The sequence below is a fragment of the Pyrus communis genome, chromosome 3 (assembly GCF_041283825.1).
Source record: "Pyrus communis isolate YQ-2024b chromosome 3, ASM4128382v1, whole genome shotgun sequence".
Taxonomy (NCBI): Eukaryota; Viridiplantae; Streptophyta; class Magnoliopsida; order Rosales; family Rosaceae; genus Pyrus; species Pyrus communis.
In genome coordinates, this window is record NC_142567.1 from 27,053,766 (window position 1) to 27,071,820 (window position 18,055).

At 38.3% G+C, this 18,055-nt stretch overlaps 4 protein-coding genes across 4 annotated transcripts; all 4 read right to left on the reverse strand.

The window, feature by feature from the left end:
• Nucleotides 1-1,606: 1,606 nt before the first annotated feature.
• Nucleotides 1,607-3,834, reverse strand: LOC137716427 (uncharacterized). Its single transcript, XM_068455884.2, has 4 exons — nt 3,620-3,834; nt 3,177-3,315; nt 2,611-2,744; nt 1,607-2,505 (listed from the first exon to the last, which is right to left on the reverse strand). Exons 1-4 carry the CDS (start codon nt 3,760-3,762, stop codon nt 1,734-1,736), a joined length of 1,188 nt encoding a protein of 395 aa, XP_068311985.2. The 5' UTR covers nt 3,763-3,834; the 3' UTR covers nt 1,607-1,733.
• A 2,764-nt stretch (nt 3,835-6,598) lies between these two features.
• On the reverse strand, nt 6,599-7,375 carry LOC148698250 (uncharacterized). Its single transcript, XM_088691531.1, has 2 exons — nt 7,072-7,375; nt 6,599-6,966 (listed from the first exon to the last, which is right to left on the reverse strand). Exons 1-2 carry the CDS (start codon nt 7,234-7,236, stop codon nt 6,859-6,861), a joined length of 273 nt encoding a protein of 90 aa, XP_088547657.1. The 5' UTR covers nt 7,237-7,375; the 3' UTR covers nt 6,599-6,858.
• A 704-nt stretch (nt 7,376-8,079) lies between these two features.
• Nucleotides 8,080-12,504, reverse strand: LOC137716081 (P-loop containing nucleoside triphosphate hydrolases superfamily protein). Its single transcript, XM_068455475.2, has 12 exons — nt 12,194-12,504; nt 10,700-11,857; nt 10,451-10,563; nt 10,196-10,315; nt 9,982-10,069; nt 9,711-9,802; nt 9,531-9,635; nt 9,320-9,429; nt 9,032-9,119; nt 8,900-8,935; nt 8,704-8,800; nt 8,080-8,633 (listed from the first exon to the last, which is right to left on the reverse strand). Exons 2-11 carry the CDS (start codon nt 11,670-11,672, stop codon nt 8,717-8,719), a joined length of 1,809 nt encoding a protein of 602 aa, XP_068311576.2. The 5' UTR covers nt 11,673-11,857; nt 12,194-12,504; the 3' UTR covers nt 8,080-8,633; nt 8,704-8,716.
• A 2,082-nt stretch (nt 12,505-14,586) lies between these two features.
• LOC137715470 (CBL-interacting serine/threonine-protein kinase 11) lies at nt 14,587-16,622 on the reverse strand. The gene has a single exon (XM_068454811.2). The coding sequence runs from the start codon at nt 16,311-16,313 to the stop codon at nt 14,925-14,927; it is 1,389 nt and encodes a 462-aa protein (XP_068310912.2). The 5' UTR covers nt 16,314-16,622; the 3' UTR covers nt 14,587-14,924.
• Between the last annotated feature and the right edge of the window lie 1,433 nt (nt 16,623-18,055).

An 18,055-nucleotide genomic window follows, 5' to 3' on the forward strand; every position in this document is an offset into this window, starting at 1 on the left:
CTTCATATTCACAAGATGATGAAGTGCCGAAGATGAAGAAGAAGCGGGCTAACGAAGAGATCGAACAAGACATGCATGCGATCAATGTTTTTGACGAGGAAGGACGACAAGACAATTCTTGTCTAACTAGTAATTTTGTGCTTTCTGATCAAGAGAACAATGAGTTTATGGTCGGTGATTATGTTGATTATGGTTATGATGATAATGATCCGAGATTCACCATCACTGCTGACGAATTAGACGACGTGTTGGCTAAAGAGCCGACCGATGGAGCAGTAGAAGCGCCTTTTCCAACAGCTTCTGCCTCAGAGGAATTGTTATTGGATAAAGAAAGGAAAGATGTGCAACTACTGGTTTCATCCGTCGTTGCCGATGGAGGAGTGGAAGATCAAGCTTTGTATACTAATATGTCAGGGGAGTTTATTCCTGAAACCCGAGAACTGCCTTTGCCAGCATCATCTGGGACTGCTGAAGATGGAACCGTAGAAGAGAAAGCTTGGGATCCAAGTTTATTAGAGCAATATTGGCTTTCTGAAACCCAAGAAGAGGAACCTCGAAATCCAAGTTTCTACAGGGATTTTATGTTTGCTGATGGTGGAGGAGTAGAGGAAGCTTATCACCCAAGTGCCTTCGACAATGTGGTCGACCAATCATTATTCGGAAGCAGCTACTTGAATAGTTATTCGTTTACGGAAGATCAGTTCATGCCACATATTTTGATGTAATTAATTTCACTACCTGCAGAACTTGGTACTGAATGAAGATTTGTAACACGATTTTCACCGGCTTTAATTTCTCCTCTTATTAATTGTAGTGTTCCTCAGTTGCCTGTTGTGTTTTGTTACGTATGATCATATAAAATTATCAATGAACTGTCTCCGTTTTTCCAGTAATTTTACTTCTGATGATTTGTAAATTTGATGACCGAATAATGGAGAACTGCTTTCTTAAATTCAACTTGATTTCCTTTTCAATTTGTTCAAAACGTATAATTTCTTGTCTGCAGCTAGTTATAATTTAAATCCGACTTCATTAGGCGCGAGCACAAAGCTTAATTACCGCAAGAAGTTCAAGAATGAGCAGGTTTTGGAGAAAGTAAAACTAACTCAAAGATGTAGGACAGCTGAAACCAGTTTGCAGTAGTTGCAGGTTTTGAACAAAGATTGCTCACACCAGTACGCTTACAACTTACAATATGCCATCAGGCACCAAACTATAACAGCGTCAAAGATTCTATGAATGGATGAAATTGAGATCTTCTTTCTCATCCTTCACAGTGTTCCTCATCGTGTAGGTGCAGTTCTCGAGCGAACAAGTTCTTGTCATCCAACTTGGTCTTAACCTCCTCACCTTCAGAGCTAGTTGCAAAACATGAATAGCACATTTCAAATCGACTCAATTAATTGCACTGCAGAAACAAAGCATAAACTTTTACAACACAAAGCTTGATTAAGAAATCCTTGCTTTATATGCAAGTTAGTCAAAGAAATCCTTCCTTGATATGCAAGTTAGTCCAAACCAGTTTGTAAAGATAAAATGTCAAAAACAGGAGAGTAAATGCAATTCTCATCAAGCCATCAAAGCAAAAAGCAGTAAAAGTAGCAAGTGGGTAAAAAGAAGACTCTCATTCCAGTAAAAACTGTAAGAACAGAAGTATTACAATAATATGCCATCAGGCAAAGATGACAATAATTCCTCTAAATTATTCAACCAAACCACAAGATCATCAAGCACTATAACTGGATGAAATTTGGTGACAAAGTCAAGTCAATAATCTGAGGATAAGCACTAGTAACTCTGCTCTTTTTCCCGCATAAACCGCCTCTGCATTGGGGAGCTGGAGTTGTCAAATCTATTATCTCGCCTCCACAAGGCCTGAGAAAACTTTTGCCCGGTGACTGATCATCGTCTGTAACTGTAGTTGTCAATTGTTCCCTTACAGGATGCCTCAATTCAACGCTACAGTCATCAGAAGATGTAGTACTGGTAGCCACATTCGAAGATGGAATTCTCACCGGTGATGTTATAAAACCGAATTGCTCTGTGAAATCTTCTCTTACTTCTTGACTGTCTCCATATACGTCGTTAATTGTCATTCCTGTATCATCCTGCTGATCATCTTCTGAATTATGAATTATAAAATCTGATAATGTTTCTTCCTGTAATGTGCTGTCACTCAAGAATTCATCGCATTCTTTTTCATTGTAGCACTCATAATTTCCAACTTTATTGCCGATATCATTTTGCTGATCGCCTGCTGAATTATGACCCATGATGTCCAATAATGTGTCTTCCTGTGGTGAACTACTGGTACACATATCTTCATCACATTCCCTTTCATTGCACCAATCATCTTCATTTTCGAAAATGTCGTCAGACAGTTTGGTTGAGGAAGGAAGATCATCCATGGAACAAACTTTGACCTTCATCTGCTCCGGCAGGCGTGGACAGCCAACAGAATGTTTGATGTACTGGCTCGAAAAGAAGTTCACAGTGAGGTTCAAGCTGGTGATCCAAACAAACAAAATTTCACATCCCATTAGTACGAGCAAAAAAAGCATATGTGTATTCATTCACTCACAATTCACATGAAAACTAATAAAACGATAACTGTGCCATGGCGGAAGAGTGAGCATTGAGTATGCAAGCTTGATCTTGCTGACAAGTCCTCCAAGGGTTTTAAAACTTGCAGCAGCCTGCCTAACTGCCTTTGATACAGTTGGATTCTGCCAGGCCCATTCAAACTGCAATTCCCAAATCAAGTCGATATAAATCGGAAATCCTCAAACAAAAATAATCCCAACCAGGTATTAACTATTAACACATAACTGATTTCAAAATTAGTTCCAACCCAATGTGGGTTCCAATCAAACTGGAGATATCCTTAAATGAAACATATTAACAACATAATTCTCAAGAAATTGGAGTTTGAAAGGTCCCAAATTCCGATTAATAAATCTTCATATAAATTTGAATCCAATAAATCCATAAAAAAATGGGGACCAAATGGATGCCAGAATTAGTACAAACTCAATGTGGGTCCCAATCAAACTGGAAACATCCTCAATTGGCACATAATTAGGATACAATTCTGAAGAAATTAGCATCTAACTTGATCCCAGTCAATCATAATTGATAAATTAACTAGATTTGGAGGGAAATAAAAATGTAGAGACCCGGAGAGCAGAAACGTTTGTTGGGAAACCATAGATGCACAAGACCATCTCCCAAGGCCGCTTTCGCTTCGTTCTCCAAGCTCCTTGCGATATTTCTCCGTTGTGCTGCCTTATTCGCCGCCGCGGATTCACTGTGAATCTGTATTCACCCAGATAAACAAACAGTCAAATTGGAGTCACTTGTTGATCCAATTTATAAAAGAAAGCAGAAGAAAGTCTCAAAATTTAAAATAAATTCAAACAAGAAAGTCCCAAATAAACAAACAATCAAACAGTGAAATTGGGCTGAATTATTAATCGGAGTTCTAAACGGAAGTTTCAAAATTTAAAGAAATCAGATGGGAAATGATCAAATCAAGAATGGTATGATTATTCCGAACTGATTGGAGATTAAAAATTGATAAAAAATAATTAAGGAAATTGGGGGAAATTGGCAAAATTACCCAATATAAGTGTGGCCTTTGTAGCGAGGGCTGAGAGAGCTCAACAGATAGCAAGCAAAGAATCGACCTTCTCCTTCTTCTGCTGCTGCCATCGCCGTTAGGGTTTCTGGGATTTCTGATCCTGCCTTTTTCTTCTGCCTCATCTCTCAGACGATCTCCCTCACAAGCAGACAGAGTCACACTGAGAGGTATATTGAAATGGGAATGAATACGATTCGACCGTTGGAATATTTTACCCTTATTTGACTGTTTGAAAGCCTCGTCATTCGACGGTCGTGATCTGTCGGTGGTACTGAAAGAGCCAACAGGATCCTCTCTCTCTGGATCATTTTGGTGAAGATAGCACGGATTCGTGAATCGTGTCTGTTAATTGTATATCGTGGAATCAGTTTTTATCAAGTATTGTTTGTGTTTAATTTTAAATAAAAATATTTACAATAATTTCTGACCGTATGATGTACGATGAACGAACACGAAACCAAGTTTTTACCACGTGGCTTGCTGTTTCTTTATTCGCCAAAAGAATAAGCTGATTAGTGCCACTTCAAATACTTTTTTTTATATCTTATTCCATATTTGTTGAGCAAAAATTTTAAGGAGGTTATAACCACTAACTTTTATGTTTTGTGTTTTTAAACGAAGATTTGAAGGTTAAAATAACCGGAGTATCTTAAAATATCCAAAGTATTCTAGAACACTTGAGTGTATAAGTGTTTTATACTCTAAAAAATCATATAAAATGCTTTGATACAAGTTACAACACCAAATCAACTATAAATGACCTTGTTCTCTAATTTGGAACCAGAGAAAAAAAAAAACCCCTTAATTTGCAATTTTCTTTTAATTAGATAGTTTTTTTACTGTGACAACTACGTAATATAATCAATTCACTCAAGTTATAACAAATCTCTCGCAATAACTGAAGTTGACTGCATATTTTGATACAGGTGAACTTTATCTTGATAAAAGTTGACCACCGTTTCTAACGATCATTATTCTGAATTTTTCAAGGGAGAGGGAGCTGAATCAATCAAGTCGTGGATGGATGGATCATTTGAATGTGTCACATCCTCCATGGGAATGAGTCCATTAATTGATTTATTCCACTCTTACCTAATCCATCCACTGCCAACCAAAAAAGAAAAAAAGGAAGAAAAAAAGCTAATCTGTTCACTTGAATGCATCATCCAACCATTTTGAGAAAGTTTTCGGTGTACCGAAAATATGATTTAGTAAATTAAGTGTCATAAAATAATTTTTAGTATCAGCCAATTATTTTATAACATTTGATGTGTCGGGTCATGTTCTCACCCATCAGTTACCAATAGCAACCTAACATTTCGTCAAAAGGTTGGCCAATAAGGAGAAATAATGAACCCAAAAGTACAAGAAAACAATATATTCAAATCCCCAAGTCAGAAAACCTAGCACAATTTAAGCACAAAAACTAGGCTACTCAACTGTGAGTATTCACTCCATCGTTTCCCTGTAGATTGTTGGTCGAGTCCTTCTAGTATATGCGGGGAATTCTATACTCCGAGACTTTTAACCGTTAGATTATTGGTCAACGATATATTAACAAATATCTAACGATAAAAAACCCAAGAGTATAGGATGCTCCGGGGAACCATTGAATTTTCGTTGATGGACCTCCTCCAACAGCTCATCAAGGAATGAAAGTACAATACCAATGTCAGGTACATAATGAGTTTACTTACTGCTAACATTACAGAAACAGAAATCCAGGCCATCCAAATCTTAAGATACCATATAGAAATTGCCAAGCCAACCTCCTATTTAGCGGTAGAGACGTCAAGAAACATTTTTTCGACAGAAAATACAAACCCATGCTAGTGAAAAGTTGCAGATACAAAGTCAATTATCTGTCAGTAAGCTCAAGTAGGTCTAACATTATCCTTAAGTTTGTCATCTACACTTGGTTAGTTGGTTCATGTTCCTAACATTATCCTCAGATAAACATTCCATCACAGTAATGTAATGAAGATGAAATGGTGATTGCGAAAGAAAAGAGAATGGCAATCCAACTTAATAGAAATGCGTCATAAACTCACGAATATGAAAATCTAATCCAAGCATTCATCTTTCCGATGATCTCAAGTCAAATGATCCGATACTCGTGAAGAGTTGAAGATTGAAAGAGCTCATTGCAACAAAGGCATTACTATTTTCAACACAGATGACATCAACTAAGGGAACAACAGCTATCAGATTTGAGGTCGGCAACACAGACACAGAGGGGAAGATACAAGGAGAGAAGCATTAACGAGCAAACCACTATACAAAAGCGTCATATTCCAATTCATTTGACGGAAAAAGATTACACATTACAAGCAGAGCGCATCAACAGTCTGCAACCAGAATACCAGAAATGTAGAATCTTGGCCTAAATAGTCACATAGCAAGCATGCAAAAGAGAAGACAAAGAATCCACATATCAAATAGCAGTAATATGAATGGTATCACAACACTCCCTTCCAGATGCCCTAACACTCGTCAACAAACATTAGTTCATAGGATACGACAGCAGCATTGGTTACACATGTGCATGTGGGCATGTAAGAGAAAGATTATCTATATTGGGCTGAAATCGCAAACTCAATTAACCATAAACCAGCAGCCATAGCAACCAACAATTTCCATTATCCCTAACTGAGGAAAAACACAGAAAATCCATCACCATAAACAGACAAATGATCCTTACATTTGTCCATGCAAGCGTGTATACCAAACTTCGACATTCTAAATGTGCGTTTCATAAAATCCTCCCTCGGCCTTTTCATTAAGATCAAGTATAGTATCTATTCTAATCGATTAATGAAACTCGAATGGATTAAAGCAGGAGACTTTCTTATATACTGACAACATGCTCTCTTTATAAATAGCACTGGCAAGGTAAAGTATAATGTATGAAAGCTGCCAAAGTTCGCGAGCCTTAGTTTTATAGAGGTGGATAATGTCTTAGTGAAATTTCTCCACACCACATTTTATTAGATAATACAGAAACCAGAACCAGATAGTGTAAAATACCAATTTTACAATACAAATTGGATTGACATTGTTTCTGAATACTAGTAATTACAGCTACAGCACACCATTTGCAAACATTATACAACATTTCAGATTTTTTTCAATTGGATCCTTCCAAAATTACAACATCTTAGATTCATACGAGTCAATCTCAAACCTGGACTCATGTGCTATTCCCATCAATTACAGCATCAATCCGACTGCTTCGCTGTCGCCGGCGACGACAAATGCCTCCAGAGGTAGCGTCCGCTGGCCATGTCCATGACGGTCCAGAACCCGGATTCCACGGCGGAGCGAACCTGCAGAAGCACACAAAAAGAAGCAAAATTTGTTAAAACGGAAAGGAACCCAGAAGAAAAAAGCTGAAATTGGGTAAGAATTGAAGGGGAAAATGGATTGGGAACCTTGGAGAACCGGTCGGGAGATTTGTTGGGGTTTTGGAAATGGTGGGTTTCTTGTTCATCTTGCGGCGGTTCCAATTTGGGGTCGTCGGATTTGAGGTTTCTGAGGACAAAGAAGCCGGCGAGGGTGGCGGAGAGGAATATCAGAATCAGTCGGAGGGGACACATTTCTCCTTCTCAGTCTCATGCACAGAGAAAGAGAGGAGAGAGAGGATTAAGAAATGTGTGTTGGTTATGAAAAGGGAGGGAGGGAGTAGGAAGGGTGCAGTTGAAGAATGCCAATGGTGAGAGGGAATGGTCAATTTTATTTTTTTTCGGTTAGGTCATGATTTAAACTAATTCAAAGTTGGGAACTTTGGATCCATTGCGATAATTGCATTTGACCTGACACACACACACATGTCTCTAATTTATTTATTTTTAATTGCTTGAAGATGACTTTAGGGATAAAGATGACTTGGGGAATCGAGGTTGAGTGCTTTTAATCAGAATTCTGCTCCGGACCTTAGTGTCCAGAATTTAATGATCAAATTATCTGGATCATTAATTGATGTGTAAAAGAAATCAGAGCTATTCGTTTTTTGTGGTGGGCTAGGAAAATAAGTTAATAGAAATCGTTGGATTCAATTTGTACGGCCTAGATGAATTGATTTCTAGGCTTCGGACATTAAAGTCCAGAGCGGATCCAATTCCCTTTTAATCAACTTAGTTAATCTTTTTTTTTTTTTTTTTTAAACAAGAATTTGAGTTTTTTGGGTGGATTTATAGTGAAAATTGTTTATGAGATTGCATAACTTCTTAGACAATGAAAATCGATAAAATTGATTCATAAATTTGTCTAAATTATTTTGGTCATTCGGTAAAAAATCCGTCAATATCCTCGCAAAGCAAAAGGGTTAAAATTATTCTTAAAAAGTTTACAGTGGAAAAACTCAAGAACTACTTCTAATTTTCCATTAACTTTCATTGTCACAAATCAAAATAAAGAGTAAAGTGAATCTCAAAGTCCACTTTGGACAAAAAGGACCGCACAAATTATTTTAACATTTGCAATTACAACTCCCAACTCTTGGTACATTATCCAATAAAGTCCACACCATGTTGCATTTGCACTGGCTTCCCTCTATCCTTTTTAAATGATCAAGCGATAGTGCAGCCGCCCGATAGCGCAGCCGTTGATAATGACAGTGGAACTCACGATCATCAATGGCTGCACTATCGTCGTGACCGGCGACTGACGATAGTATGTTAAGGGCATAATTCGAGAATGCGTGATCCATGGCTGTATTTTGCACCATTTGCACCAATCAGCCGAAAAAAGCCTTTCAAAATTATCTTTAAAATGTCTGCGATCAAATGGTCCTATAATCTGTGGAACCTTCAACTTCAAAACTTCAAAAAATAAATAAAGCTAGAATCTACAAAACTAATTCTCATTTAACTGCTCAATCTGTGGAGGCGAACAATCTGCGTGCATCCAGCATCTGCATGAGTTGGGGACCTTCGGCTTCCAAGCCAGAACAATCGTACAAGCAGCCCGCCACAGCCAAGAAGTACATAACCACCTAACATAGATGATTTCACATTATTAAGAAAGAACTTGAATCCGCCCTTGGTTCTAGAAGCAAAATTTACCTGACACTACGTATTAGACTTTGGCAACACGAGCAATCTTTGCTAGCACTGTTCTTAAACATCGAATACCAGCTCCAGATTTCGAGCTCACCATCACCTGAAATAAGAACCAAATCCGGAGTGACTACATCATTTTATGAATTGATACACATAAATAGTCTGCTTGTGCTTATCAACTGATCAAAGAAAAGCATACCGCAGGTTGGACCAAAGACTTATTTGCTTTCAGACTCTGAAAGATCAAATATGTTGTATTGAAAATGTTAGTCTTAAGGAAGAAAATCTACTTATATGCTATATATTGTCAGCATAAATAAGCCACACTCACCTCTTCAATTTGCATTGCACGACGTGCCACATCAATTGGGAAAACTGTATCCGTCTTCGTCAATAAAATCTGATATTTAGTTTCAGCCCTGTAAATCAAGTAATAAACATCATAAAAAAAATTGAGAGCGAGCCATATAGTTCCAGAATGCACATAACAAGTATTTCAGCGTGCATTTGTATATATATACGAATACCAAACTTGAAGATAATAAAGGTGTGATTGCTTCCACTGTGGAAATCCCAACAGTCATTAAAATAGTAGTTTTATAGAAGTGTCTACTGGTACCTTTCCATCAAGTCAATGAGTTCACGATCCCTTGGCTTCATTCCCCATTTTGTGTCAATAAGTAAGCACACTCGTTTTAGACCAACTCTTGTCGAAACATACTCCTTCACCTACAAATTTCAAAGCGTCCAAGAAAATAATTATATTGGCGTATATAAGAGTTAGACTGATTCCACTCTAGAAAAGAAAAGAACTTAAAGTTGTTACTCACAAGTTCCACCCAAGCATCCTTAACTTCTTCTTTAGCATAAGCAAAGCCGTACCCTGGCAGATCAACCAAGCAGAGCTTTGATCCTAGATTGAAGAAGTTAACAGTCTGCAGAAAAAGCACATTTGTCATCAACAAACTGAACAGCTAACGAAATCATAGCAACAAAGCCTATTTTGTAACCTGAGTAAGACCAGGCTTGTCTGATGTTCGTACAACACCCCATTGTCTAGTAAGTGCATTAAGTAGTGATGATTTTCCGACATTTGACCTCCCTGAAAAAGCAAATGGAAGCCAACAACATCACTCATTGTCTCTTATCACAATAAAAGTTCTGATCAAACCACTGACATACTTAGGATGATGAACTCATAAATCAGATCAGAATTAAACTACTAAGAAAGGGATACAAAAGTAGAGCTAATTGGATTGCATTGAGGGAAACAAAACACACCTGCAAATGCAATCTCTGGAAGATCAGGAGGTGGAAATGATGATGAAACTTTTGCGGCGGCAAAAAATGTCAATTTATTTCTAAATATCTGTAAAAGTAGTAAAGGTTCATATTAATGCGATTCCATAAAACAGTAAACAGAGGGTCACCCTAACACTATATTGATTTAAGCTTGTTCTGAAAAATATGTGAAAATTGAGATGTATAAACATACATTTTCCTCAATATTCTCTCTTTCTGAGCTGGTAGAGAAAGGAATATTATCCAATGGGGCAGAAAGCTCAGTGTTGTAGCCTGCCCTCCTCAACTCTATTAAGCGTCTACGACCCAAGAACTTTAAATAAATAAAAAACAAGAGTTATATTTCAAGAATTGAACAGTTAGAAAATAGAGAGAGTCTCCATACTTAGAAACATAAAATTGAAAAGCATATATCCCAAACATCAAAAGACCTGTGCATACAAATTACATTATCTTCCACATAAGATAGGATTGAGGAACTTGGTTGTATTGCACGAAACTGTGCATTTTTTGAGATTTCAGCTTTTTCCTCCTCATCTTTTTCCTTCTCCTTTTTGCTGTCTAGGGAACACAAAAAATACGAGGTGTCAGGAAAATGAAAAACTCTACACTTAGTTAAAAAAGTAAACACAAAAAATACTAGTAGTAATACAAATTCAAATTATACAAAAAAAATGGAAGTAATTGATAAACTGACCGTTTATAACAATAGTATCATCAAATCTTTTATTTGAGATATCATGAGGATCTAATCGAATTCGCTTCCTCTTCTTTGGCTGATCATCTATCACCCCTGATTCTTCATTCAAAATTTTCTTATCCGGCTTAAATTTGTTATGTTTCTTCAGTGCACTAGCCTGACCACCATCGGTATTAACAGATTCCATCTTATCGCCCTCCTTATATTTGGTTTTACCGGAAACTTTCGCACCTCTATCCTTAGATGAAAAACGTTTATTTTCAGAAGTAGCATTCTCTAATCCATTAGAAACCCAGATAGAGCGAGGATGCCCAGGAGATTCACTTGCGTTCTTTTCATTTCCAAAACCATCCTTACTTTTGGTTTTATTGGAAACTTTGGGACTCCTAGGAGAAAAACGTTTAGTTTCAGAATCAGCATTCTCTAATCTATTAGAACCCCACCTAGAGCGAGAACGCAAAGGAGATTCACTTCCGTTCTTGTCATAACCAAAACCATCCTTACTTTTGGTTCTATTGGACTCTCTGGGACTCCTACGAGAAAAACGTTTAGTTTCAGATTCAGTGTTCCCCAAATCATTAGAACCCCACCTAGAGCAAGAACGCAAAGGAGCTCTAGTATCGTTCCTTTCACTATCAAAACCATCCCTTACTTGGTTCGGTCCTTTCCTAGAAAAAGGCTTCCGATAAGATGCCTCTCCATTTCTAGAAGACTGAGAATCCCGATCTGTGTCTTGGTCACCATAGATTCTCTTCCTTCTCCTATCACCATTCATGGTTTTAGAATCGTCCCTTTTATTAAGATCTCCACGACTCCCTTCTTCAGAATTATGAAACTTTATCCCCTTCTTATTAAAGCTCCCCTTCCTATTATCATCGTCCCTTTTTCCATCACTGTGAAACTTGGGCCTTCCAATAGATGCTTTGAGTTTCTTATTGAGCTTAAACCTTAATTTAGCCTCTGCAGACATGCTCTAACCACTAGCACTCAATTAAATACCCCGAATTCTCAAAAATCGAACCCACCCAGCAACAACTTAAAATATTCAGAAGCCAAAACCAATCCCAAAATTACAAGACAAACCTCCTATTTTAGCACACACTTCAGAGCACCACCCTGAATATACTGAAATTCAAGCAGATGTATGAATCCGACCTACAAAACATACGCAAAATAAACAATAAATCCCATTTCCAGTAGCAATTTAAGCCAGAAATTACACTCGATAGATAAATTCCATCAGAAAGTTTCACAATTTAATTGCACAAAGTACCACCTACAAAGACAAAGAAAAGGCATTTGCAATAAATGAATAAAAATACAGAGGCAATGTTTGTTTCCATGGATTTGGCATTTGAATTGGGAGATTCCCACGCCGAATCCATCGTTTGGACACCGTCACTTGGAATGTAATTCAATACCGAATGTGCCCAGTTGCCGGATTCGGATAGAGCAAGGAACTTGAAATGTGAAATTTCATTTGGGACTTACCAGACTCCTCCTTTCGACCAAGCCTGAAGCCTCTCAAAGGCACTGTAATCGCTGCAAAGACCCAATTGGGGACTTGGGATTTGGAGCAGTGCTTCAGCAATCAGCGCCAGTTCTCTCTGTAAAACGAGTGTTTGGCATGGACGCTTAAACCCTAAACCCTGATTCAGAAGTAAGGAGTGTGAGTGACGACTGCTCACATTGTTTACGGCCCGTTGGATTTACAAATTGGGCCATTTGAGAATGAAATTCTCATACGCATTACAACACTAAAGAAGAACTACCCTAAAATGTGGAGTCGTGCTTGTTTAATTAGATGGTCTAATTAAACAAGCACGACTCTATATTCTCGTGCAAATTAAAAGAAAATAAGATTTGATAAAAGTAAGACAAGGACAAATATAAGTTGTACCATGTTATGTAATTGTTCTTTTCCCATATGCCCCTATAGCTAAGGAGAAATTATTGGAAATCATTGCCTATTGCATGAACGAGGGTTGTCAAGAGTACAAAATTCTCCGCCATCACAAGCATTGGTGGAGCTACGATTTTAACCCTAAAGAGGCCTAGAAGTGTAAATCGGAAATGCTCCCCTAATTTTGCAAAAATTACTCTGACATGTGGTGAACAACCTACCACCGTCATTTGTATTGTGTCATCCTCATCATCCTCTTAGTTAAACCTAAACCCTAAGCCTCTCTAAGTTTCTTCCTCTCTTCCTCTTCCTCAAAGCTCACAAGCAACGAATTACCTAAACTCCATAGGAGCCACCAACCTCAAATCAAATCTGATAAAAGTAATTAAAGTAAAAACATCGGATTAGGGCCCTGAGTCTATGAAAAAACCTTGAAAATCATAAGTATTACACTACACTTTTATACGTAAAAAATATCAGACTAAACCTAAGACAATCCTTGCTCCTTCGTGGCTCCGCCTCTGATCACAAGTTTGATAAACTCATTACTGATTTTACCAAACGTGAAAAATGGGTACCACATAATCATTCAATTCACGTGCCAATGACCAAAAAAATAATAATAATAATACATATTTTGTATGGTTGAGAATACGAATTAGGTTGGAATTGGGTGGTCCTCAAACTGGACAGATCTATAATTTTCTCCTTGATAGGCGACTAGAGGTTTCATTTGCTTGTGATTCCTCGAGCTCTTATTAGACAAACACAACTCCATATTCACATGGATAAGATAAAAGTAAGACAACGATAATACTATACTATGCACATATTCACATAGATAAGACAAAAGTAAGACAACGATAATACTATACTATGCATTTGTTCTTTTACTAAGGAGAAATTCTTGGTTCAGCACTCTGAACCACGTCAATCGTCCGACATCTCTTACTAAAAGACCTGACTCACTCTATTTGGTCTCAATTAAGTGCGGTACCCTATATACACGTCCACACAAAAAATTTTTGATTAAGCTTCATTCTTTCGTCATAGAATCTAGAGCTAGCTTCCTCCCAACTCTATTCTCCCAATTACCCTCTATTCTTTACTTGAATTGAGAGAAATGATAAGGGGATTCTATGCATTCACTCTCTGTCATCTCATAGTTTTGGCACAATATTTTATAATGTTGAAGCGAAAATTAACATTAAACTGTAAGGTGACAGAAAAAACAATTTAAAAAAAAAATTGCTTTGCCATTTCTCCTTGAAATTATTTGTTTCATCATTGATGCCCATAATTTTGTTTATGTCCCTTCTTGTATCATTGCGTATAATTGCTGGCTGACCTAATCACTTTCTTGATGAATTATTGAAGCAATTAACACAAAACAAGGCATCAAAACGTCACTCCAACAAATAAAATAAATAATAAAATGATGCATAGCATTGTGGCACATGAAACTGGGTCCTAAAATCTAGCAAATTGGCAAATATTCCAAGTTTCCAACCAGTCTGGACCAAATAATTGGTCCGGTCAGACTACCGCATGTGATTTTTCAATCATTTTGCCCACAATTTACAGCTAGGCTACCGATTTAAATCAATTTAAAACTTGGTAGGCCATTCCAATATGTGAACATCACGTTTAACAAATTTGAGCTGGGATTCAGATTTTCTTGCTATCGTGTTTATTTATTCGGAATGGACAAAATCATGAATTGAGAAAGTTATGAACGAGAAAGAAAATGAAAACGTATGTAATCAACCAGCCCTAACCAATCAAAATCCTTAATTGATAGACTTTTTCATTACGAGTTTTCCGGTGTTCAATCTCAGTTTTTGTTGTGAGACACTTCTAGTTTTAGTTTCGTACAAGCAGTTAGAAATCAAAACTTTATGATCACGTTCTAAATAAATAAACATGTCATTAGACCAACGACTAAGAAATTAATACGAACAGGCAAATACAAACACAGAAATTGAAATCATAAAAAGAATGAATTAATACAATTATACAAGATGCATTGCAAAAAGAGTCAGAGTTTTGATTCGATTTGAATCTAACCCTTCATCCTCTGTTGACGAGGCCTATCAAAGGCTACATATTATCACCTGTACATACACATATATCTTCTCGCTAATCCCAGCATTAACCCCAGATTACAAAATCGGCTTGTAATCCTGCGTTTTTATTTATTTCCCAGTACAAACACAACAAAACCATCACCAATTTTTTTTTTTTCATTTTTTTTTTATTAATTACTTGATTAATTTTAATTGCCACTCCAGAAAACGACCTGTCGTTCGACACCCACGATCAACATTCGTTGACTGGGCAAGGGAGCGAGGAGGAAGAAGACGACGGAGTTGATATGGACGATGAGATGCTTTGATCATTTGGGCAAATCAGATAAGGCCTGAGCTTGTTCTTCCACATCTCCTTGAACGGCGCGGCGTCTCCGCCCGTCCTCTTGGCCTCCACCACCACCAGATTATCCGTCAATCTGTAAACCTCCACAGCAATTGATAAATTTCCATTCTGCCCTTCCATCTCCAGTCCCCAATCCTTCTTCCTCCTCACCCTCAACTTCTCCGCCTTGGCAAACTCGGCCACTCTCTCCATCACCTTCTCCACCGTCTCCTCCGATATAAAGCGCTCGCCGTCCTCCGCAGGGCTGCTGCTCGACGACTCGAACAACCCGGACAGGTCCAACCCGGCCGAGAACGAAATCAAATCGAACGCGTTCAGGCTCGTCACGCCCTTCTGCTCCTCCTCGCCGCCGATTTTGGCGTCGTCCATCGAACAATCGTCGTCGTAGAATTTGATCTCCTTGCACCCACCTTTTCTGAACCACGGGTCCTTCAAAATCTCGTCGATCGTAATCCGGGTCGCCGGGTTGGTATCCATGAGCCGACCCAAAAACCGCTTCAGATCCGCCGACATCCATTTCGGGCACCGGAACTCGCCCTTGTAAATCTTCTTATACATCGCCATCAGATTGGGGTCGTTGAACGGCAAATATCCGGCGTTCAAAACGTACAGTATCACGCCGCACGACCACACATCCACCTTCGCGCCGTCGTATCCCTTCTTCGTCAAAATCTCCGGCGCCACGTAAGCAGGGGTCCCGCAAAGCGTGTGGAGGAGCCCGTCGGGTCGGATCTGGTCGGCCACGGCGCTGAGCCCGAAATCCGAGACCTTCAAATTCCCATTCTCGTCAACCAACAAATTCTCGGGTTTCAAATCGCGGTGGTAGATCCCGCGGGAGTGGCAGTACCCGACGGCGGAGATGAGCTGCTGAAAGTATTTCCGGCTGAGATTCTCCGAGAACCGCCCCTTCGACACCTTGGCAAAAAGCTCACCGCCCTTGACGAACTCCACGACGAAGTAGATCTTGGTCTTGGAGGCGAGGACCTCGTAGAGCTTGACGATGTTGGGGTGGCGGAGGCGGCGCATGATGGTGATCTCGCGCTTGATGTTGGACATGAGGTTGGTGCCGGTGAGCTTCTTCTTGTTGATGACTTTCACGGCGACACTCTGGCCAGTGAGGACGTTGCGGGCGTGGTAGACTTTGGCGAAGGCGCCGCACCCGAGGAGCTTGCCGAGCTCGTACTTCCCGAACAGGGCATTGTCGGGGATACGCTGCTGCTGCTGCGGCGGCGCAGGCACCAGCAGCGGCTGTCGTTCTTCGCTCCCCGGCATCATGGGATGCCGAGATGAGATCGAACCGGGGTAATCGTGTCGGTCAGGGCTGTGGGTTTTGATAGCTTGGAAGAGAGAGAATTTGGGGATTTTTATTTTTGTCAGAAGGAGGAACGTTGGGAGTTTTAATTGGAACGAGGAGGAGTGGGAGGAGAGAAAAATATGGAGAGACTTTCGGTGGAAGCATTTTAACTTAAAGGGAGATATTTTTCCATACGCGGGAGAGTAATTTTATGGTTTTTTAGTTAAATAGGCAGCTTGTCATAATTATTTACTGTGATCTCATAAATTTAAAATCTATAGAAATTGCTTCTGTAATTAATTAGATAACATTTTGGTTCTTCTGGAAAATTCTCTATTAGTTTGAAAAAAACCACCCATTCAACGTTTTTGGGATAATGATAAGAAGGTTAAATTTACCAAGTCTACCAAGTCAATGACGTGTCACCAATAAGATTGAGTATATTTATCAACGTTTAAGTAATAATATAATGTTATTTATTATTACGGTCTTATGGTATTCCTCTTCACTTATAAGTAAGAGGTTTTAGATTCGATTCTCGTCAAATGCGAGTTTGAACCACATTATTCCTAGCTCATTGTGAGACTAAACTCATCTCCTTCCCTTTAGTATAAATAATATTATTTTTTTAATAATCTAATCATCTACTTTCATATCATTTAGTTTACAAACTTTTATTTACGCATTTAGTTTCTCTTGTATTAACTTTATTTAAAGATGATACTTTTTGTTGAATTTAAATCTCATGAATTAAAATAAGAAATTATGTGATTTTTAAAAACTATTTTAAATAAAAAAATACCTGATTTTATTTTTTGTACCAAACAATAATTTTGTTCGGTTTTTATTTATTCGGGGTTTGCTGCGAGACCAAAATTAAAAAATAGCAAAAGGCGGTTTTTTGTTTGAATTTGTTTTATTTTATTAAGAAAAACAAAATAATATTTTTTTAATAAGTGGTAGGCAGGACTTGTCTGGAAAAGTAATTGCCGTACACGTGTTGTAGGTTTTGTGAATAGCTTGACGGAGGTTGGGGGCCCAACACGGCAGTTCTGTAGAATACTGACACGTCGTGCCGTCCGCGTTTGTACGTTAACTCCAACGTGCACGTGAAAAAAAAAAAAAAAAAAAAAGGTGACTTCGGTAAGAACACTTGCTTGGCTACCTCTCTACCCGGCGAAAAATAGAATATTTACACACGTGTGGAACTGTAATTCCAAGGTAAATTATTCTTTTGACGCTTGTCGGAAGTATATTTTTTTTTAGGCTTGGAGACACGTTTTGCAATTTTTTAGGGTTTTAAAATTTCAACGCTTAGTTTTACACGTTAAGTGAATTTGACCTTGTAGTTCTAATTGTATTCAAACCTATTGTTTGCTTAATTTGTATTCGAGAACAACTCGAGCTCATCTTGAAACCTATTGCTTTTGGGGAAGTATATTTTTTTAGGCTTATACACACGTTTTGCATTTTATTTTGGACTTTAACGAAAAGCTTAAGATGCTGTTGATTTTAACGAAAAATTAAATTTTTACACTAGAAAAATCAATCTTGGTACTATTCACTTTACCCTTTATTTTGTCATTATCGTTAAAACTCAAAATATTCAAGTCGTTTTCATTAACTTTCTTTTTTATTATTTTAGGGTTTCGATCGAGTTGCTTACTAGGGGAGGGCCAGGTTCGAGTTTTTCTTTTGGGGTCCTCGTAGGGGTGGGCATAAA